The sequence below is a fragment of the Zingiber officinale genome, chromosome 4B (genome assembly GCF_018446385.1).
Source record: "Zingiber officinale cultivar Zhangliang chromosome 4B, Zo_v1.1, whole genome shotgun sequence".
Classification (NCBI taxonomy): Eukaryota; Viridiplantae; Streptophyta; class Magnoliopsida; order Zingiberales; family Zingiberaceae; genus Zingiber; species Zingiber officinale.
The window spans coordinates 8000303-8023254 of record NC_055993.1 but is presented as its reverse complement, the minus strand read 5'-3'; the positions used below and the strand labels follow the sequence as shown (position 1 = coordinate 8023254).

At 37.5% G+C, this 22952-nt stretch overlaps 3 protein-coding genes and 1 long non-coding RNA gene across 7 annotated transcripts; 2 read left to right on the top strand and 2 right to left on the bottom strand.

Annotated features, from left to right (window-relative positions):
• Positions 1 to 7397: 7397 nt before the first annotated feature.
• LOC121974632 (iron-sulfur assembly protein IscA-like 2, mitochondrial) lies at positions 7398 to 11938 on the top strand. The gene is made up of 5 exons (XM_042525780.1): positions 7398 to 7524; positions 7694 to 7872; positions 9902 to 10032; positions 10132 to 10240; positions 11567 to 11938. Exons 2-5 carry the CDS (start codon positions 7738 to 7740, stop codon positions 11627 to 11629), a joined length of 438 nt encoding a protein of 145 aa, XP_042381714.1. The 5' UTR covers positions 7398 to 7524; positions 7694 to 7737; the 3' UTR covers positions 11630 to 11938.
• Positions 11939 to 13873: 1935 nt separating this feature from the next.
• On the top strand, positions 13874 to 15426 carry LOC121977354 (zinc finger protein WIP3-like). The gene is made up of 2 exons (XM_042529937.1): positions 13874 to 14630; positions 14711 to 15426. The coding sequence occupies exons 1-2, from the start codon at positions 14100 to 14102 to the stop codon at positions 15158 to 15160; spliced, it is 981 nt and encodes a 326-aa protein (XP_042385871.1). The 5' UTR covers positions 13874 to 14099; the 3' UTR covers positions 15161 to 15426.
• Positions 15427 to 16973: 1547 nt separating this feature from the next.
• Positions 16974 to 18389, bottom strand: LOC121974631. Its single transcript, XR_006110063.1, has 3 exons — positions 18252 to 18389; positions 18104 to 18173; positions 16974 to 17614 (listed from the first exon to the last, which is right to left on the bottom strand). It is a non-coding gene; the product is annotated as an uncharacterized LOC121974631 (long non-coding RNA).
• Positions 18390 to 18403: 14 nt separating this feature from the next.
• LOC121974629 (golgin candidate 6-like) lies at positions 18404 to 20542 on the bottom strand. Of its 4 annotated transcripts, none has more exons than XM_042525778.1 (5): positions 20037 to 20542; positions 19821 to 19915; positions 19509 to 19561; positions 18657 to 18784; positions 18404 to 18577 (listed from the first exon to the last, which is right to left on the bottom strand). In XM_042525778.1, exons 2-5 carry the CDS (start codon positions 19863 to 19865, stop codon positions 18537 to 18539), a joined length of 267 nt encoding a protein of 88 aa, XP_042381712.1. In that variant the 5' UTR covers positions 19866 to 19915; positions 20037 to 20542; the 3' UTR covers positions 18404 to 18536. The 4 variants fall into 4 exon arrangements, 2 of the variants coding, with proteins under 2 accessions (XP_042381712.1, XP_042381713.1); XM_042525779.1 differs by having other exon boundaries at positions 20153 to 20542; XR_006110061.1 differs by having other exon boundaries at positions 18657 to 18730; positions 19821 to 20542.
• Positions 20543 to 22952: the final 2410 nt, after the last annotated feature.

Sequence of the window (22952 nt, the reverse complement as noted above, 5' to 3'; positions counted from 1 at the left end):
TTTTCCAAGATTCAGATTGTTCTGCCGAACATTTGGAGAAACTGATTAGGAAGTCGAGATCAAATGACAAGCTCTACTGTCAGCTGTATATCCTGTATTTTTTTACAACTATTTTGTTTTGTGGTAGTAGCAGTGTTCTCAGAATACCTGTGCTCTCCCTAATTGACTGTGTAGATGATTTTGACAACTTAGCTAGGTTTAACTGGTGCAATGCAGTATACAGTTTCATGGCTCAACAATTAGACTCCATTGGATTGGAGCTTACATTAAGACCAAAACCACAGGTTGCTGATGCAACGCCCAAGGCCCCCTTGCTAAAGGGATTTCCAAATATTTTAGCTGTAAGTCCGATTACATATATATCACGATATTTGTAAAGATTATGAATTATTTTTATAATCATATTGTAGGTATGGGTGTGTGAGCACATCAGCATTATTGATCCAGACCATCCAGAAAAATTGCCAAGAATACTACGATGGAGGTGGCCTAACTATCATGTTGACACAGTAAAAAAATGATAGACCGTGTAACTGCAGATAAAATTTTAGTAGATTTAATTCCGGCAGAATCGAGTTTAATTTACTACCAAACCGGCCTCACCATCTGAGTATCTTGAGTTGGTTGGCCAAGGATCTTTACATCAAGCCGAAGAAGGCCAACTCCAGTGTGACGATACCGTAGATTGTAGTTTGTGCAAGGAAAAGGATAACAAAATTGAGAGTTTAAAGCAAGAATTACATAAAGCTTCTCAAAGTTTGGAGGAAGCTAATAAAAACCTGGCAACGGTGATAGAAGAAAAGGATAGTCTAGTAGCAGCAAAGGATATTGTGATTGCTGATATGGAAGCTATGCTTAAAGAAAAGGATCAACAAATAAGTGAACTGCGTAAAGAACGGGATACGAGTGGCAACAAGGCTGACACTATAAATTCTGACGTGGATAACAGAATTTTAACTGTAAAAGACAAAATCATAGCCGATGCCGAAAATAAGATTAAAGAGCTCCAACAAGTCATACAGAGCATATCAGGGGAGCCAAGAGCATCAGAAGGCATAGACCCAGCATCAGAAGGCATAGACCCTAATCTGCCTATAATTCCAACTAATTTTCGGGTAGGCCCCAAAAGAAAGAGAACCCAGAGAAGGTTGATATCCCAATGCACCAAAAAAAAAGGCAAACAGGTTGTTCTTAGTGTCGAACCAGATGCTCCTGCACCATCAAAGACAGAAAATACAAGTTCATTACAGATAGAAACACAATGTCATGAAATTAACAAGGTCAAAACCAAAATATTGAAGGTACGGTCGAGAGTAGGTAAGTTGTTATTTTAGAATCCTTAATGACATAGTATTATTTTAATTATCTCAGCAAGCAAAAACATTTTTTAAAAAGAGCAAAGATGATGTGATAGCCGATGCATTGTTGAAGCTCAGTCAGTTAAGGTAACGTAGTTGCCAACCTAAATTCTTAACCCACATGTCAACAAAGGATTATTATTGGAGTTTAATGATAATTTTTTTATTTTCAATTTATTAAATACCATTGACTGTATACTTGTGTGTAGGGTGACGGTGCAACCAATATGGGCAAATGATAATTTCTCCTTAGATATGCAATCTTTTATGACAATATTTGATTGGACACAATATACCAATGAGGATTGCATAAATGTTTATTGGAATATTCTTGCTAATGAAGCCAAACACTCTAACTCACCATACCACCCATCCATATTTTGTGGGGTTGGATTCCCAGTATGTCCCTTATCTCATTGTAAATTATTTAAATTATATATTGGATGCAGTCACCATAATAGCTCTATTATTTGTATAGGACTTGTTCGGAATGATGCACGTGGATGCATTGAAACAAACTACAAAAACAGATGACGACAAGGACATTAGATATATTTTTTGTCCTCTACATAACCAAGATGATCATTGGCATCTAATGGTCATGGACCTAGAGGAACGACAAATAATTCATTATAACTCTCTTGGCACCACAGAAAATTACACTTCTGTTTTTAATCAAACTGTAAGTAACAAATTTCTTATATCCAATAATCATTGTTTATGTATTAATTACTATGGTTTGATATTTGTAGGTGTTGTTTTTTAAGGAGCTGAACTGGTCATACTATCACATATGGCATAAAGGTTTAGAACCATTCTCCGGGAGAGAGTATAAAACGATGCAAGTTATTGGCCCCACACAAAGCAAATTGTAAGTATTAGTGTATGTTCTATAATAATTCTATTTGCCTTTTCTATGATGGATTGTGCATTTGTTTTGTAGGTTGGATTGTGCTTTTTTTATAATGCGCTATGCAGAGAGTTTGATGTTCCAGAGATCTACAGACTTTGTACAAGCTGATATGAGAGCTTATAGATTTAGACTTGGACACAAAATCATGTCTGACAAAAATTTTAAACTATAGAAATAGTGAACAATTGTAATAATTTATTGTAGTAATGATTTACTGTTTGTGTAACTAAAATTTATGGTGAATAAAATTATTGTAAATTAAATTTATAAGAAAGGATACCATACCAAGGCCACTTTGGGCCTGATATGTTTGGATATCAGGCCCACGTTGGGCCTGATATCCAAGCATATCAGGCCCAACGGAGGCTGATTGTATTTTAAATTTTTCCCAGCACCTATAAATATTTAAACATTTATTTGCCACCAGATTCTGAGTCCTTGCAACTCCAGAATACCACTAGAGCTGAAATGGGTCCAATCCGATGTGTCTAGGTCCATCAGTGGGTTTTGACCAAAACCCACTGATGACCCTCCCCTACTTGGATTTTCATGAAATCAAGTCCCCTGTGAAGGTCTTGGTGGGGAGATGGTATTTATGGTGTCAAACATAATTTATACACAATGGATTACGAAGTATGGCTCTGTGCCAGTTGCCATTTATAAGTGTCAAGGTCACTTTGGGCCTGATATGCTTGGATATCAGGCCCACGTTGGGCCTGATATCCAAGCATATCAGGCCCAACGGAGGCTGATTGTATTTTAAATTTTTTTCAGCACCTATAAATATTTAAACATTTATTTGCCACCAGATTCTGAGTCCTTGCAACTCCAGAATACCACTAGAGCTGAAATGGGTCCAATCCGATATGTCTAGGTCCATTAGTGGGTTTTCACCAAAACCCACTGATGGCCCTCCCCTACTTGGTTCTACCTGAAATCATGTTCCCTGTGAAGTTCTAACTGGGAAGATGGTATATCTGGTGTCAAAACGTATTTATACCCCATTTCTAATAAGGTATTGCTCCGTGGCAGTTGGCACGAAACCTAGTGACGTGCTCTGGAAACCGACTGTTGGTCCGAGCCTATTTGATTTTTTAAACAATCCCAACCGTTACCATGATTTCAGTTTTGAGAAGATAGAAATGGTGCGCATTACAACTTATATACATTGTCTCTTTCCACTGATAAGCACCAGCATTGCATTTTGTATTTTGTGATTTATATTTCTGACCAATCACTATGCAATATTATTAATATTCCAGTGACAGTTTCTAATCTTCTCATACACTACATACCACCGTATTATACAACAAAGACTACATACAAAGATATTAAAAGTCCTACACTACGTAATAATTGCATTTACATTCTATACAAGTTTTTGCCTTACAAGACTGGATATTTAATCCAATGTTTGAAAATATTTATCCCTCAAAATTGCTACCATTACATCAATTCTAATCTTTTTCATGTCTCCTTGTTTGAAGTCCATCTTCATATCATATAGGAGACATCGAATGTATTGCATCACAAAGAAGCCACAGTCAACGCTGTAAAGAACAACAACATTTTAATTGTTAATAATTTTTTATCAATTATTTATATTCACACCTTGTGCTCGATTTACCTTGCTTGTTGTTGTGGACATTCAATTGTGCGAGAGACCCATCTATCAAACGGATAATGCCTTTCCAAGTTTGGATGAATAGCAGCAACGTGCTCACGACTATATAATTTAAAATCTGATACCTGAAGATTGAAGAGGAAATTTTCATTTTCCATCAACTAGCATTTATATTAAAATACAAACAATATCATTATTATTAGATGCTCACCGCTGCTTCAAATTCATATTTGTATTTACTTCCACTTGCAAGAGAATTGTACTGATTGAACGTCATTGATTTGATGTCCACCACCAGCAAGTGGAAGTGTGCATTATCACTGCACAAAGGTATAAATATATACCTTACCTCTTCATCTCGTCTATCCGTCTTTATCATGTGTTGGAAGACAAACTTACTTGACGATTTCATTAATGACTACAAATATGCAAAGTCATACATACATAACCAACTAATAAAAAGAATTCTATTTTTAACTATAATCAAATCAATTCCTTACTGTGAAGAATGTTGAACAATATATTGACTTGTTGTATGTGCTTCCAGACGGGAATGTCCCCCTAAATAAAATTTTACAATACGTGTCGATTACATCCCCTCTTGTCAACATTTCTCCATTCACACCAGATAAAAGGGAATACAAATTTAAACAAAAGGGTGGTTCCTCCCAAACTATATCATTTGTAAACCTACAAAGTAAACAAATCACAGATTATTTTTACAAATTTCTTTTTGATAACCTTAGCCCAAATATGTAATCAGATATGCATATATTATACTTTACTATTCAACTATTTAATTTACGTACTTTATTTCCTCCAAGGCTTTTAACAAGTACGCCACCTCTTCGTCTTGTTTTTTTTCTTGGAAGACTTAAATTGCTTCTTCACATACTATGCATACAAACAAAAAAGGCAATTAGATAATCCATTATATCTAACAAATTGCAAAGAAATTTGCATATATCGTCTTACAGCAATTGCTTGTTTCCTCATTTTGTCATATTTGGCAAACATTTCTACATCCTTGTCTGCCTCTTCATCAGATTTATCTTCCATCATTTGTACAATATTAATTTCTTCTTCCATTTCATCCAAACCTATTTTTCCTTTCCCCTTGCCCACAACAACATATTCTTTGACAAATTTTTTTCCTTCTCCTATACTTGTAACTTTTTCCGCAGGCTCACTTATATGTATATTTCTACGCTGCCTCTTAGGTAAAGTTTTGAGCCACAATGGACTATCAATTGGAGTATCCCTGTAATCATAGCGACTTCTGTCACGTCCTCTCCTATTTCTTGTTGTAACACCTACAGGTTCAATTTGAGGATCGTCTACAGGCTCGCTATATTGAGATTCCATGCTTTTTTTTTCAACTATTTTAAGTAACTCTTTCACCCTCTCCTTCAATTGCATGTTCTCCATTGTTAGCTCTTTATTTATGTTTGCTTGAATAATGCAATTACAACAATCCTTATTAATCTGCCTTCCTCCTACACTCACTTCAATTTGTGATGCCTCCATTGCATGTGGACTGTCCTCAACACTAGCAAGGTTCTCAACCAATGATCTTTCATCTTGGTTAGGGATTAGGTTAATCACAACCTGTAAGAATATTAAACCACATGTTAAAACCATACTTTTTTACCAAACTATAGTCAAAGTATTCTAAATTTACCTCTTCAGATGAAACTTGGTTAATCATTTCTCTCACCTTACTAATATGTGAAGGAATATTCCTCCACTTATTTATTCTAGCTCCTTTTATTTTGTATGGTTTTTGGATTGGAACATGCTCCAAAAACCATGCCTGATTCACCATGACAAGGGTTAACTATTTTATAATTGTTCGCAAAATATTAAAAATTTTCACACAAATTAAACACTTACTGCAAAAGACCAGCAAATCCCTTTAGGTAAGGGAGGTTGGTGTTAGCATGTTTTGTCTCAGTTGATGAAAATATGTCCCCAATCTTAGGTAATTGTGGAGCCATAAATTCATGGATTGATTCAACCCAGTTGAATCTATCAAGATTCTCAAAATCATCTACTATATCTATAAGACTTAACGGGACCTTATATGTACTAGAAGAAAATAAGACACAAACAAATATATACAAAATATAGAATTTGCAAAATAATAAAACATCATCTTCGACTTCAACGTGATTGCCATAAAATTTAAGCAACTCCTCAATTCTTGATCTAGTAGCTTCTTTTTTGTTTGAGAAGTAAGTTAGAAAAAGGTCACTGGATGCTTTAGCTGAATCAATCGGAATTGAAGCTCCTCGGTCTGCAATACCGAGCAGCAATGAAACGTCTCCTCTTGTGAAGCAAACCGGAACACCTGACCAAGTTAAATTATTATTAGAATTCTACCAACACATACAAAAGTATTAGGAACACCGTGGACATGATACAATGTCATATCAAGAACTGATACTCCATCGTATCAGGCCCACGTTGGGCCTGATAAGATGCCGTATCAGGCCCACGTTGGGCCTGATACGATGCCGTATCAGGCCCACGTTGGGCCTGATACGGCATCGTATCAGCCCCACGTTTAGCAAAAGCTTAAATTTTACCATACAACTACTTTGTAATTAAAATATAAATTTATAAATTGTACCTGAGAATCTAAAGGTTTGACTACTTGAATCCCAATTTTCAAATATATTTACCAAAATCCCACGGATGTGCTGCATATCTTCTATGTCCAAAAAAATACGAAAGGGTGACTGTTTGATCAGCACTATGTGTCGGTCATGTAAAATAACAGAGCCTCCATGCGTTCCTTTCTTCGTGGATGGTTGAAAAAAACTTTTAAAGTGACCGAGGACACTGTTCCAATGCAGTTTCTGTCCAACATCAACTGAACCCTATACTTTATAAAAATAAAAAAAATTTAAATCATACTAGTTCAGCTTCTCAATATCACAGAGTTTGTAAAATGATAACCTTTACAGCTAATTGATGTGGCGAGGATGATGATTCACCCGATCGACGTCTTTGCGCCATTATGATACTAGCTGATTAATGTAATGTAAACCCTAGAATCCTTCACTGATAGCTCACGAACACTCTTGGTTTTTAATTAAACTGAAATGCTAGCTAGATGGCGCTTGAGAAAAACTCGAACTGATGGCTCACGAACACTAAACTAGGGTTTCACAAGACCGAGCTGCACTCGCATGTCACGAAGGAGGGAGGTACCCTAATGATCGTTTTTTTTTAATATCTAAGTTTTTTAAAAATGTGGTTCGGATGCCTGGGAATTGATGACTGATCAGAGGTGTTGGTTGGCGGTAGGGTTATATTCGGTAATATACATCACTTATCTGCGCCTTTTGGTAAATACAAAACCATAATGTGTTTTTTGATAAATACATTAACTGTAGTACGTCTTTTGGTAAATTGCCGTGGTAGAATCTGTTTTTTTTTTATCTTTAAATAAATAAGTATTTCTCAATAGTTCGTGAAATAAGAATTCTAAATTAAGATAGAGAACACAGGAAGCATACCCATCTCTGTAAGCCCTAGCCGTCCCCTCCCGCCCCTCAGGAACCGAACGACCACCGGTGATCAATTGCCGTCTGCCGACGCCAATCGCTCATCTTCTCGATCAGTTATTTACTTTACTGTTTACTTTATTCTCTCTTCCTTTTGGCGTTCCGTTTCTCTAGGTTCGATCTCATCAGCCAGTTCAGTTCTTTTTAACTCTTCCAAGTTCTTTTTTCCTTTTCTTTTGCTCTGTCGAATGATTTTACGATCCTCAATTGAATAGTACCTCTGCAGTTTCCAGCAACGTAGCACAATTCCGACAGGTCTGCGGGCGAGGGATGTCGAGGCTTAGACAAATGGTGCCGTTGTTTCACAGCCGGCTGCAAGTTTTACGGGCTCAACTTCAGCCGCTGAGTTCTGCCGCCGACGTGCCTTCTCCTGATGCCATCCACATGACGGATAATTGTGTCCGGGTACCCTTTATATCCTGTTATTGATTATGGGCAGGGTGTTGTTCTTGTGATTCTCTCTACCGTCATTTGACATTTTTGTTTTACTCTCTTGGATAAGATGAAACTTTAGAGAATTTGTTAGCAGATAGGCGATGGATATAAAACTTTGTTTGCTTAGTGAAGATTGTGTATTTGTAATTTGTATAGTCACTCTAATGACAAAGCAGTGTTTTAAAAATTGGCCTAGGCAGCCGCTTAGGCGCTAGGCGCCAACCAACCGCACCGAAAACATGTTAGTCGGCCAGCCTATGCGGCCTTGGTGCTTAGGCAGGATTAGGCGGTCCTAGGCGCTGACTAATCAGTCAAATCGTTGGTTTTCATGTTTTTTTTTTAGTTTGAGGTTTTAAATTTAAAGTCCAATTAAAAAAAAACTGAAATGTAGTTTTTTTTATAAGCCCTAAACTTTAGTCCAACAAGGAAATCAATTTGTTGACTTGCCACTAGCGGTTAGTACCAAACTTCATCTTCAAAGTACTGAGTAACTAGAGCTGGAGAAATTAGAGCGAATGAAGAAGGCCACATTTCTGAGAAATCAGATAGTTAAAAGGCTGGAGAAATCTATTTGAAGAAAAATTTGTTGTCTGATCTTTCCTAGCGAATTGGATGCGATTGAATTGAAGGTTGACCAAAGTCTCATCCTTTGAAAACGTCATTTTATCAGACAACCCTGAAGAAGCTCTAGAGTGAGAGAACTTTGTGAGGGTGATTTTGCATTCGAAGAAGAAGAGGATCACAATGATAATATTGAGTTTGTGTCTAATGAAGAACAAGTTGTTGGAAATTATGGAGAAGTAGAATAAATTTGTGATATTTTATTAGTTGTGTAATTTTATACTCATTTTAAATTTGATGTTATTGTGTTGGAGTTATAGAATGTGATTTATTTTGTAATTTATGTTGATACCGTGGAATCCGCCTAGCGGCGCCTAGTCCCCGCCTAAGTGGCCTAGGTGTTAGGCATTAGTCTAGCGCCCAGCTAGCGCCTAGTGAATTTTAGAACCTTGTAACAAAATGGTTGCTTTTTGTTTGAAGTTGGGACCTTTATGTCAAGGGTTAACATTACAATTTTCTATGTTCTTGTTGAGGCTATACCTCTTTTCATAGATTTTAGGAGCTTAATGCCATAATTCTCTCTCTTTAAGAAATATTTTTTTTATAGAAAAAAGGAATAATCTCAATGGTCAAGTTGAACCTGTTGTTTCTTTACAGTAATACTACATGAACTTATATATTGACATAAAGTTTTTTGGCACACACATATAGTATATATTCTTTTAATATGGTATTGACCTAAATTTGTGAGCATCTAGATAGAAAAAAATGGCATTTAAATTTTAAAATGAAATGTTAAAAGTTATAGGTTTTAAACTGAGTGGAAGCAAATCTAAATGTGTAAAGATGTCTTTGATCTATTTTCTAACAAAGTATATTGTTGGTGTAGACATTATATTCAATAAGATTATGCAATTAAAATTGAGAGAGTTTTGTGATCATTATGTGTTTCTTAGACTAAAACGAAATTTTATTGGACAGTGACACTACCAATCATACATTATGGGTTAAGAGATTTTGACAGTTAGGGAAATACAAAACTTAGTTGTAATAAGATAACTTAATGAAAGCGTAGGGTTATGAAAAAAGATAAATTAAATGTTGTTATCTATGAAGATATAGTTTACATAGAATTTAATGAGGAGCTTCATGTATCCATTCCCAATAGTTGGAACTCACAGTCTATTTATGTTTGTGATTAGCAAGAATTATCTCAACGCAATTCATCAAGCTAGCACATAGTTCATGTTTTGTAATTTTTATTTTTTATCTCAATTACTCAGTGAGTGTCGAGGTGTTTGAATGGTTTATTAGAGCAAAACAGATGACATTTGTATGATTAATTTGGATTACACATACCTGTTTTTGGTGTTACACACTCCAAATTGGTATTACATTTTTGTCATTTCTACTTGATATGATTGAATTTTCTTTTCAGAGATTGAAGGAGTTGCATGCAACTGAGTCATCCAACAAAGGAAAGATGCTGCGGTTAGGGGTGGAAACAGGTGGTTGCTCTGGCTTCCAATATGTGTTTTGTCTAGATGACAAGAAAAATTCAGATGACAGGTTGGTTGTGATTCGTTATCTTGGAAATGGTTATATAAACTTATGCACTTAATAGTATTATAAGTTTCTTTCCCGTATAATCTCTCAAATGTGGTTTAGGTTTTTTGAGAAGGATGGTTTTAAGTTGGTGGTGGACAATGTCTCTTATGACTTTGTCAAAGGAGCAACTGTTGATTATGTCGAGGAAATGATTCGCTCGGCATTCCAGGTAAACACCCACTAGTGGAATACATTGTGATACCCACTTCATGTATGGCATGCACATCCAACAGTATCTAGTAAGAGCTAATGCTTCTCATGTTGGTTTTGACCCTTGTATGTTTTATACAGTTTGCCTTGCTGAGTGAGCAGCTCTATTTGCTTTGTTAAGACCTACTCTTTTTTCAAAAGAAAATCTATGGTTAAAGGAAATGTGAATCACAACCAATGTAATAATACCTCCCTTTAAAATAAGATGCTTGAATGGGAGTTCAATGAAGATCAAGTTCATAAGAACAAATTCGTAAAGAATAAAATAAGAATTAAACATATTTCCTTATAAAGTTCAATTTCTGGATATATATAAAGTGAGCTCGCGATTAAAATTCACAAATAGATACCGACCGACGATTACTTTATGAGAAAGTGCTACCTTTAGGTATACTTATATCCTGTTGATTGAGGCTTTTTTCTTGGCTTAACTTTTGCAAAATAACCAGTTGGTTTTTATGGTTAATATATGTATTCAACCAACAACCGTCTCCAAATATATCTTTTAGTTAACAATTTTTTGTTTTCTTCCATAATTGTTCCCTTTGATTTTGTCGTTATTGATCAATGACGTCGGTTGAAGGGAAGCCTTGTGCAACAGTAAAGTTGCTGCCATGTGACCTTGATCACGGGCTTGAGTCACGGAAACACTCTTGCAATGCAGGTAAAGCTGTATATAATATACCTTCCTTGGGATCCCATATTGACGGGAGTTTGGTGCATCAGGCTGTCCTTTCAATGATGTTGGTTAAATTTTTTAATATAATTAATTGAATTCCATTGTTAAATTTTGTAATACACGGAAAGACAGAAGTTTGCAAAAGGCAAACCACTAGATTAATCTTAAAATGATAACTTGCACAGTGCACCCTTTGAAAATGATTGTATGGACTGAAGTATGCAGAAAGCAACCGCTAGATTAATCTTAAAATTTCGTTTTAAATGCTAAACCATGCTATAACATTTATATTTCTAGGTATGTAAACTTGTTACACGGAGCACTCTTTGAATTTATTGCTACCATTAAGAAAGTGGAGTTTTTACTTTTTTTTTTAGTTTGATCCTTTACAATCATCGAAGGATATAAATTTTTTCAGTCAATCAGTTTGCTGATCATTCTATCCTTATTTTGGTCACTCTCGGAGCCAACTGTTTCAGAGTACGGAGTAAATACCTTTTTGCATTGAGTATACTTCAAATTAAAAATTGAGCTTGCTCTATATGTTTATAATTCAGTGGGTTAGAATAGTTGGTGGAATAGCAACTGATTAAACTAAGCCTGCAGGTGGTATCAAATCCAAGTGCAGTTGGTGGCTGCAGCTGTAAAAGCTCCTTTATGGTCAAATAGCTGGAAGTTCTTTTAGACTAGTTGTAACAACTGGAGTGGGCATCCCACCATATTCGCCTTCAGATATGGATAATCCTTGTTTATGGACAGTTTTACCTTCTGCCTCTTCGATTTTTGTATCTGAGCTGTCAAAAGCCAAAATTAACCTATTTTTGTTGATATTAATTACTTACTAAGTTTACTGACTACAGATATCTGTTGTAGTCGATAATTGTTAAATTATTCCACACACGTTGAAACAAATTAACAGTTTGGTGTTTTTCCTACAGGATGAACCTGTGAAATAACACAATAAACAGTTTGGTGTTCGATGAGTGTTTTGTTTAGCTATCTTGTGCAAATAGCCATAGAATATGATAACTATATGTTGCAACGATTGTAAATAGTTAGGATGGGACATTGTTTTTGTTTATTTTGATTGACGGGAGTATGAAACTGATAGCTATTCCAAGTGTTTACTTGTATCCAATTATAGATTTGGCATTATTGAATGTTTCAAGTAGCTAGATTAACTAAGCTAGATGACTGAGGTGGAAGGATCCGATAAAGTGTGTGGATCGAATAAATAAGAGAGGCCTAATGATTCAAATAGATCAGAAGACCCAAATGGAGGATCGATGCACAAGTTCAGTGGATTCAAAAAGTTGAATAGGTTGGATTTGATGTGGGACTCTTTGACTCATATATCAGCAGATCAGGTAAGTGCTATCTGAAGGATAACACCAGCATATTAAGAGCAAAAAAGATACAGTTTGTTTTTTGGAGATTCGAATAAGACATCTTTAGAGTGAAGAAGACCCTCTTGGCAAGATATTGACATAAGATCTAGTTACAGCGACATAATGACTCTCTGTTTTATATCAAATCAAAAAAATAAAAATAAAATAAATAAAAAATAAAATAGTGGTTATTCTTAGAGAATATGTAGACCAGTCAAATTAACCTTTTATCTACATCACTAGGATCCCATTTTCCTCCCTTTCTTTTGATTTCCAACATCCTCTCTTTGACCTAAAACACACATGCTTTTGAGTGTTTTGAATGAAGTCTAAAGTTGAATAGTATGAATCGCAATCGTGCGTATACTCTCCTTTGCATTCGTGTTCTATAAGCCAATATTTTATGCACCATTTAAATCTTGGCAAACAATTCAGTAATGGGTTTGGCACACTTGCAAAATATTTTATTTAATTTCGTCATCGCATTTTATTATTTTTTTGTTTTATAATCGAGGTACAACCACTAGGGCAGAACGGAAAGCTCTCGCGAAGACATATTCAAGCGACTAACGCTTTTAGAATTATCATCCTACTGAAAGAAAGAAAATTCTTATAGTGCGTCGTAACTGGGATTCAGTCATTAGATGTTTGATTAACCGTCTGAAGAACCTAATCTCTACTATTATCTTGGGGACTTATCATTGCTTTTCTTTTTAAAAATATTGAACTAGGTAACACTGAACTTAGGGCGACCAGTCCCATAGAAGTATCCCATCGGTTGCCGGGATAAATCGAAAAGTGCGCGCGGTAGGTGACCAAGAAGTTCAACATTCCATAGTTGCACACCCAATTTAGAGGAAAAATATATGCAAATGCACTGTAACTAAGGATCGAACTATACATACTTGAGTGACAATTTGATACCCTTCCGCTGCACCATAGCATCGGGAGCCTTGTCATTGCATTTTATGTGGTAAAAGACAATTCGCTCATCTCCAGTATCCTCGCCAACCCGTCTCTTTAGACTAACATGGAGGAGGTAAATTACGGATGTCTAAAGATATGCTGGGACGCATCGAGTTTCGAGCCTACAGTGCCTCCGCTAACCCGTTCATGGGTCAACACGAAAAAGTAAATTACGAATAACTACTAATCATTAATCATGATGACCAAGACATGAAAAAAATATACTCAAATACACCGAGTTTCAAACATTATCATTGCATTTTTGATCATTAAGGTCACGCCATCGACTACAATATCTTAATTAATTACCTCATGACATCATGTTATTCTTGCAGCCCTATCTACTATACGAGCGGTTAAGCCACTATAAAAATTGGCCTACATATTAATCAAGTGATAATATTTCGTTTTGTTTTGAAGAATAATTAAACGAGATCTTCAGTAAAGAATTAATTATGGTCTGTGGCGATTTGGGTGTTTGCCATTAATAGGTCTGGTGGAGTCAACCATCAAATTTATTTTAAAATCGGTAGGAATTGAGCTTTTACTTGTTGGCAGATTTGTGACCACAACACTGTGCTCCTATTTAATTGTGTGAAGCCATCCATCTCTTTCCCTTCCTCCTCCTCTTTCTCCTCTGCCATTTGCATTCCTTAATTCCTTCTTTCCTTGATGATCCAGCAATTACTAATTACCTGATAGGAACACCTCCACCATCGCCACCATTGCCAAAGACTTGCAAGCACCGGTCACACATATGCATTGATTGACTCCTCCATTAACCCATGCATGTCTTGACAAAGCAGAGCCAACTCCCTCTCTCCCCTAATTCATTTCTTCTTCTTCCTATGGGCCTGAGGGAGACGTTCTCCGTGGAGTGCTCCTCCCTCGGCTTCTTCCTCCAGCCTCAATGGCTCCATCATCTGCCGCCCTCCTCCGCTTCCTTCACGGCGGTGGAGCCCTGTGAAGCAGAGTGCTTGCCGCTGCTGAGCAAGCTCGAGGAGGCCGCAGAGAATAACATTAAAGAAGAGACTACTTACTGCTTCGACGAAGAAGACGTGGCCTTGAATATCGGTTTGCCTGGTGCTGCTGCTTCTGCTGCTGCTGCTGCTGCGGATGAGGAGGAGGAGAAGAGCAGCTTGATCTGTGAGAAAGAAGAGCAGATGGTGATCGTGAAGGAAGGATTAGTAATTGATGGATTAAGCATAAGAAGCAGCAGGTATTGGATCCCTACCCCAGCTCAAATCCTCATTGGCCCTGAACAGTTCGCTTGCTCTGTCTGCAACAAGACCTTCAATAGGTATAACAATTTGCAGGTAATTGTTGATGAATTAATTATTGTATATTCGATGCCTGATTTGGAATCTAGCTTACGAGTGTGTTTTGGATCGAGTAGATGCATATGTGGGGGCATGGGCCGGAGTACAGGAAGGGGAGGGAGTCGCTGAAGGGAGTTGGGTCGTCGACGGAGGCGGCGGGGGCGGCGCTGATGAAGTTGCCGTGCTACTGCTGCGCGGAGGGGTGCAAGAACAGCGTGGGGCACCCGCGGGGGCGGCCGCTGAAGGACTTCCGGACGCTGCAGACGCACTACAAGCGCAAGCACGTGGCGGCGCGCTGCTTCGGCTGCCGAAAGTGCGGCAAGCCCTTCGCGGTGCGCGGCGACTGGCGCACCCACGAGAAGAACTGCGGCCGCCTCTGGAGCTGCTCCTGCGGCTCCCGATTCCGACACAAGCGATCCCTCAACGATCACGTCCGCTCCTTTGGCGCCGGCCACGACGCCACCGCCACCTTCACTACCACTACTGTCTCTGCTGCTGCAAATGGCGATCGTGATCATAGAGATTAACTCATAATCTAAAATTAGTACGATCGATGGAGAGAAAGCATCGAATCATATATATATATAGTTTATAAATAGAGAGGATCAATCTGAAGGTGTGGGTGTTGGCTATTAGAATCTCGTGCTCAGGAACAAAAAATTCTTGAGAGAAGGGAGTAGTTTGTTGCCGAGCATGAGAGCTAATTAAGAGATGTAATGGATATGGTAATAATTTTCAGTATCGTTCCTGAATAAGAGAGATTATTCTTGTGCTGTGCATGATGCTTAATTCAGATCAGTTCAAATTACTCAATGTTCTTCTGGTCGAGCATGCATATGCATGCATGCATGCACGATCTTGTCTCATAAAAAACATCAAGAACTAGTAGAAGAACCTTGTGTTGTGTTGGAAAAAAAAAAAAAAAACCTTTTCCATTTTATTTTTTAAAAAAATTGCATTAATACCAGTATGATCGCGAGAATATGTTCATCCATCTAGCAATTAATATGCAGAGGGGCAGAATAGACAGCAATGGGGAAATAATGAATCTTATTATTATTATTTATATATTTTTGTCAAAGTCCACCACTCGAGGTAATCCTTTTCTTTTGCGTAAAGTCAAACTTTGAGGCCAAAAGGTACGTCGACGACGACGACGACGACGACGACGAAAGCCCTAACAAATCCCACTACCGTCCATATCCCGTCTGCATTCGAGAAATCTCTGCTGCATGCTTCCACTATCACTAACAAATACTGATGCAGGAATCAATCAATTAACGCGATTGGAATTCTTTCTCTTTCTCCTTTTGGTAATTGGTCGGAATTGTCTGTGTGAACAAGGAGAACGGCGTGGAAAAAGAAAAAAAAAAACCCCGAAGAAACTCGAGGACAAGGAAGGGATCGAGTTGGGGGCCCACCATCACCATGCCGCGCCATGACTTGTCGAGGAACGAGATGTCAACGAAGACCGTTTCCTTTTCTCACTAACAGTCTCGGCATGGCGTGTACAGGTGGAGCCGATCGAGGATGGACGGACGGATGGGATTAATTAATGATGGATTGAATGATCCCATGCTGCTTAATTCGTATTTATGGGTCACGCAATTGGCTTCGCTTTCCTCCAACTAATTTGCAAGTTTAGATTGAGATTTTATGGGACTAATTAATAGATTAGATGATATTAGATTTCCATTTGGTTCTTCACCCTTTTTTTTATTTAAAAAATTGTCGTGTATTTAACTTCAAAAAGAAATGATACGAGTCTTCTTGAAATGATAAATAAATTATATTAGTTAGCAATTTACGTTTTACATTGAATTAGGAGGCAGCAGTGGCGGATCTTGGGGAGCGGGAGTGTGCTTGAGCACCTCCTTGCTCTCGGAAAATTCCACTAGTATGTTACAGTCCGAAGGACAACGAAAAGGAAGACAAACTCCAGCTCCTTTCTTTGAGCACCCTCTTCTTTTTTTGTCTGGATCCGCCACTGGGAGGCAGGATCCAACCTGTAGCTTTTAAACCTTAAGAAATCTAAATATGTCAAAAAGATCATGGTGGATCAAAACTACATATTTTGATCCTCAAATCCTAACTAATATCATGGAGATATATCAAATTAATTCCTTTTGTTGTTCATCTATGGAGGCACTATATTTCCTTGATCTAGGTTAAAGAATATATTCATAATTTTATCTATTCTTAGCTTAGTCGAATAGAAGATTCCTCATTTTGTATGGCCTATGCTCAAAGTTATCAGATTAGTTGTTAATTAAGTCCATGATTTCAATATTAGATTCCCTAAATGACGGCAGCAGCAACATTAAATGGGCAATTGCTCACTGTGTGTACAAGGAAGAACTTTTAAGTGCATGCCCGTTTTAAGTCCACTTAACTTGGACGAGAGCCAAATGTCACACTTTACATGAGATACCAAGCTTTGTCTTCAAAGGAGCACTTCACCATTAACTCACATTAAAACTCGAGCACATGACACGTCTGAAACACAAAATAATTTATTTTGACTATTTATCTTCATCCTCCTTGTCATTGCCTTCTTCGTGCCCACTTCATTGCGTAATCCTTCGAGGAGTCAACATCCTCGCCCGACTCAGATCATTCAGTTCATCTTCACTCCTCAGCCGCTTCTCTTACTTCCGCTTTGATTGCTTCGACATATTCACCTTTTCCCAGCACCTTCACTGTGGATTCAAGACGGAAATTGAACTGCGCCAGACTGTTGTACGCATCCGATAAACTTTTCTAGTCAGACTCCAGCTTTTGCTGCAAGATTTCTGTAGTTGTTGGCTTCATCCTCGAGCTTCACCTTCTCAGCCATAAGAATCTCCACACGTCTCCTGGCCTCTTGATGATCTAGGCAAAGAGATTCATTCAGAACCTTCTCCTTGCTACTGCTTGGTCATTGGGATGGACGATGGGGTTGCACCCCCAGATCAGTGAGGTCACGTACTGAATGTGGAGAACTGCACTCCATAAATGCATATACAGTGTCAGTGAGGTCACTTACTGAGATAGCATAAATCCTAGAAAATGTAGTAGTTTAGTGAAAAATACAAAGAGAGAAACAGAGTATTTAAGCATGGGAAGGACTTGGATGTATTTCAATTTTATTTAAAAACATATATCCACTAACAGGTTGCATCTTCATTACCAGATAAAAAATCATATAAAAAATTAAGGATAATGCATAGTTATTAATCCTGATGAAGCCTGTCATTACAACAGAATATTTCCTGTTTAAGAGGTAATCTCAATAAAGAATTTGGTGGAACAGAAAGCTACTATAAATTAAACTACGTATCAAATATTGACTATGATAATTTGCATTGATGAGTATCACAGTATCAAAAAAACTTCATTTCTCCATAAGAGCTTCTTTAATATTAGGTAATTTTGGTACAACAACAATCATCCAAATAAATCAAAGTTAATTGAACAGCTGAGATTCTGACCTCACGATCCATAAGCATATTCATTACCGTAGTTATGCCACAAGTAATGGAAATAATTGCTTCTTGTATTCTGCATAAGCACAACTTAACTTAGAATAAAGATGATAGGTACAAACAAGAAAAAATACAGCAAACAAACCACAATTACTTTGCTTGCATGAGTACCTATTTGGGGAATGTGTGAGAAGAGCAGTTATAATCTGACGTGTTAATATCTGACCTAGAAGTCATCCACTGATTGCAAAGACACAAAATGTAAGTACAAAGTGAAAAACAGGAGACAATACCAAGAGAAATATTCTCTGATTCTCTGGAAATAAGATCTGAATTCACTAAAGCTGGTTGAAACACATTTTTCTGCGCTTGTGCAGTTTGAATTCGTGTTAAGACACTTAGAATAGTTTCTAGCGCACTTTGTATCAGTTTGACATCATCATGTTCTTTCTTTAGAAACATTAAGAAGAACAGGAAATCCTGTTTAGAAAAAGGAACAATAAATAAGGACTTATTGGAACCAGAAACATATATATTTTAGACTTAAAGAAAGCAGTACCCATAGCCCCAAATGTTATCTGAGCAGCCTGGCTTTCCGCAACAAGCAACTGGAGATCAATCATAGCTGATTGCCTATCATCAGCAAGTACACCATTGCTTATATGATTGAGAGAGTTTTCAATATAGCTGTCAAAATAATTGTGGTCGATGAAATTATAAAAACCATTCTAAAGCAAGATGTAAAAAAGATAAAATTTGAATCTCAGTTTCATAAAGAAGTGCTCTTCCAAGAGTGTAGGCCATTGAGGCAATTCTGATTTGTGTGAGACCATGATACTTATATTACCAAATTATATCTTATACTGGTACTGTTGATATTTATATTACCAACCCATGGCTGGCAATGTTTCAAAGATAAATCTGATTTATCAAGTTTCAGGTACTTTGTAAGAACCTATCTGCACTGCAATATAGGATTAATACCCATCGGTAGTCTGCTAAACCAATCTAGATTGGCTCTGATGGCAATTAGTAAGCAAAGGTTCAAATTAAGCATCATGTTGGACTCAAGTTAGAATTCCACTTAGCATAAGTAGTTTGAGTTACAACGGCCAGGAGTATTTAGGATTTTGTTTATGATGGATGGAACTTTCAAAATGTTGGCAAACAGAGATGACCAAGAAATTTTCATCCAAGGAAAACTCGTATTTCATATCAGAACTCAGAACTACTATCAAAATTTCAATCACAAACTAAGTATATCAAGCATGCAAGACATCTACTGCTTAAAATCAATCCACAATATATTCACTTCGGAACAGAATATATGCAAACAAATCATTATTCAACTATGACAAAAGTACATGTCAACCACTAAACAGATCAATATTATTTAAGTAGAACATACTACCTGTCTTCGTTTGAAGCAGAGTTCTCATTTCTGAAAACAAATCCACCAACACCCTGCATGCAATTGTCATCAAAAGAAATTCATCTTCATAGTAAAATGATGGGTCACTAATTAACTATAAGAGGTCATGATAATGATAGGCCGCCAAAGCTGAAACCAGATGAAATTCAAGTCTGTGACATATCTTAAGGTCTTCCAAAATACTAATGAATAAAGTTAAAATTACTTAAAGGTTTAAGACGTCTGCACAAAAACCTTTATTCACTCTAAATAAATCGTGATACTGAAGATTGCATTGTTTCGGAGGGATACCCGGGCAACAGCATTGAGATTATGACGACCAATCTTCAAATCCATCCCGAAACCGAAATGATTCGGCGAGTATAGTTGAGCTCCTTCTCAGCTGCCTAAACAGGGGAGGAAACCTTAAATGGTTTGGCAACAATTCCAGTGAAACGGAAAAACTACAAGAACAAAGATCTAATATCGATGAATAAATAACTCAAGCAAAAGAGTGAGGAGAGAAACCCTAAAACAGATCAGATTGACTCAATGATCTCGAGGGACTCAACGTGATTTCCAATCCCCACAAAATTGCTAATCACAAACGTAGTGGAGAAGAATCGGGAGAGCAGAAGGATAACTGATGGCCGACGCGACAGAACAGCATATACTCTGTCCCTGAGCAAGATCGGGTCCAACAGCGATCAGGTATATCATCTCCGGATGCAACGGCTGAGGAAGAGACTCGATCTCCTTAGGTAGCCGCCTTTTCTTCTTCCGGTGACCCTGTACAGAGGAGGGCGGGTCCGGTTGGGGATAGGAATTCTCCGGTTCGGGTTTTAGGCAAAATGCGGACGCGGGCCGGGGAGGCAGTTGCGTCGCGATGGAGGGACCACGCGAGCTTCGGTCCCCGCTCCGCAGCGAGATCGTGGCCGCCTGCGACGCCTGTGGAGAACGTAGCTGCGGCTTCGGCGGTGGTCGCGGTCGGGCCGATGGATGCGCGTGCGAATGAAGGCGGAGAGAGAGAGCCGTTAGCGCATCCTAATCAAAAAATAAAAATAAAAAAAATAATGTAGGACCATATGTCATATACACATATATTAATACATTTATCTTTTCATATTTTTTTTAAATATTAATCATCATTATTTATGATTCTCTTCTCAATTCATCTTTATTTTTATTATACATTAAATAAATATAATTTATATACATAAATTAAATTATTATTATTTAAAATGAATAATAATATTATTTTTTAAATATATTATTTATATAAAATTAAAATACACTTATTTAAAATTAAAATAAATAATATTAATATATTTATTTAAAATTAAAATATTATTATAAATTTGAAAGGAAGGAGTACAACGTATAAAAAAAATTACACTTGCATAAATTTAAAATACAACACTTTCAAGGATTGTTATTGTATTGTGACCAAATATGTTAACTAAGTTTGCACGAAGTTGATGATGCACATAACTGTCACGTAGTTCAGAATTTGTCCGAAGATAATCATGAAATCCTCTATTTGAACTCTGGACAGGTTGTACGGATTCACCACCTCCCCCCCATCTTCAATAATCATATTGTGTAAAATAATACATGCTAACATAGATGTTTTAAATTTTTTCTGTACCAATAACAAGCTAGACCTCTGACAATTACCCATCGAGGTTGGAGCACCCCAAATACTCGTTCAACATCTTTTCTTGCCGCCTCTTGTCTTTCCTTAAACAACCTCCTCTTAGGATATTCCGGACAAGGAAAAGCCTTCACGAAAGTAGTCCATTCCGGATATATTTCATCTGTTGGATATTACCTCTTCTTATACTGAGTCCCGTTGATCGTGAAGTTAATCTCTGGGGCATTTCCTTACAAGATGTTATTGAATATGGGAGATTCGTATAACATATTAATATCATTACGTGAACTTGCAACACTAAAGAATGCATGCCATATCCATAAGTCTTGAGACGTGACCACTTCAAGCATAATTGTTGGTGATCCATGACCTCTTGTAAACTAACCTTTCCAAGCAACTGGACAATTTTTTCATTCCCAATGCATGCAATCAAGGCTGCCCAACATTCCAGGGAAGCCATGCCTCTATCATGCATTTGAAGAAGATGTTGAATATCATAAGCATTCGGCCTTCTCAAGTATTGATCACCAAATAGTTCAACCACATAACTTGAAAAGACACTTGATGGCGGTTGATTCACCCATGCGTAGGTACTCGCCAAGATGGTCGGTTGGAACTCCATAAGCCAATTGGCGAATTGCAGCTGCGCATTTTTGTAGTGATGATAAGCCTTTTCTTTTTGCAGCATCATCTCTCTGCTGAAAATATGTTTAACAACTCTCAAGTGCATTCACTATGTCACAAAATAAATTTCTTCACATGCAAAATTGTCTTCGAAATATTTGATCTGGATACACCGGATTTCTGGAGAAATAATCATTGAAGAACCTCGCATACCCCACTTCACGATTTCTTTGAATGAACCTTCTTCGCCGCATCTCATTATTACTTTGATATGCTTCAACTATTTGTCGGCTTTGTTGAAGTATCAATGACATTAACTCATTCCCCAGACCATAATCTTCGTCAACAACTTCAACTTGAATTTCGAGTCAGAGCTGGTGCTACTTGAATATTGAGACATTTTAGAGGAAATGAATTCAAGTCTATGTTTGGGAAATGGTATGTTCTTAGAATGTAGAATTATATAGCACAAGGTGTCTATTTATTTTTTCTTGTCAATGGCTATATTACAACGACTATATTTCAACGGGTACTTTGCAACAACTATATTAATTGACTAGGAGTTGTACATTGATCTTGTCAAGAATCTGAGAAGACGAAACTATCGAAATGACGTGGATAGAACACGAACCAAGTCACCATGACCCAATTGGGGAGTGTGATGAGCTGTCTTCCATGTTGACTGAGTCGTCATAAAGCCTCCGTTCAATACTACTTGTAGACAAGGCCCATGCTTCCTCGGTCCCTAACACCCCGTGCTCGAGGCAGTTCCACAAATATGTAAGGAGCAGGATAATAGTTAAATAATGAAATGAATGGAGAGTAAGTACGATGACATACCCTGGCCCAGGAGGCACCCTCTAGTAAACCAATGAGCTAGTCGTGATGTTGATCGAGTCATCGTGACCCAAAAAAGTAGATAATGTGAGTAGGATAAGGAGCTGGGTCCGATGGCGACGTCACGGAGCCAAATGTTGCATGAATTCGAATGGCGACACGTAGCTAGAATACAACAGTGGCACAAAGGCCGAATCATAATAACAACTCATAAGCCGGATAATATCAACAGCTCACAATCATAATAATTGTGCGAAGAGCGAAACACAGCACGCAGGGCAGAACACAGATCATGGAGGTAGAGTGCAATAGTAGTGGGCCGAAGGCCG

What these genes read in the sequence shown, in the direction of transcription:
- LOC121977354 (XM_042529937.1), top strand. Translation starts at nt 14,100, where the DNA reads ATGCATGTCTTGACAAAGCAGAGCCAACTCCCTCTCTCCCCTAATTCA. An exon ending in ATAGGTATAACAATTTGCAG is followed by an intron (nt 14,631 to 14,710) that starts GTAATTGTTGAT and finishes TGGATCGAGTAG; the next exon opens with ATGCATATGTGGGGGCATGG.
- LOC121974632 (XM_042525780.1), top strand. Translation starts at nt 7,738, where the DNA reads ATGTCGAGGCTTAGACAAATGGTGCCGTTGTTTCACAGCCGGCTGCAA. An exon ending in AAGAAAAATTCAGATGACAG is followed by an intron (nt 10,033 to 10,131) that starts GTTGGTTGTGAT and finishes AATGTGGTTTAG; the next exon opens with GTTTTTTGAGAAGGATGGTT. An exon ending in TGATTCGCTCGGCATTCCAG is followed by an intron (nt 10,241 to 11,566) that starts GTAAACACCCAC and finishes CTAAGCCTGCAG; the next exon opens with GTGGTATCAAATCCAAGTGC.
- LOC121974629 (XM_042525778.1), bottom strand. Translation starts at nt 19,865, where the DNA reads ATGGATTTGAAGATTGGTCGTCATAATCTCAATGCTGTTGCCCGG. An exon ending in ATCTCAATGCTGTTGCCCGG is followed by an intron (nt 19,562 to 19,820) that starts GTATCCCTCCGA and finishes AATTGCATGCAG; the next exon opens with GGTGTTGGTGGATTTGTTTT. An exon ending in GATAACATTTGGGGCTATGG is followed by an intron (nt 18,578 to 18,656) that starts GTACTGCTTTCT and finishes TTTTCTAAACAG; the next exon opens with GATTTCCTGTTCTTCTTAAT.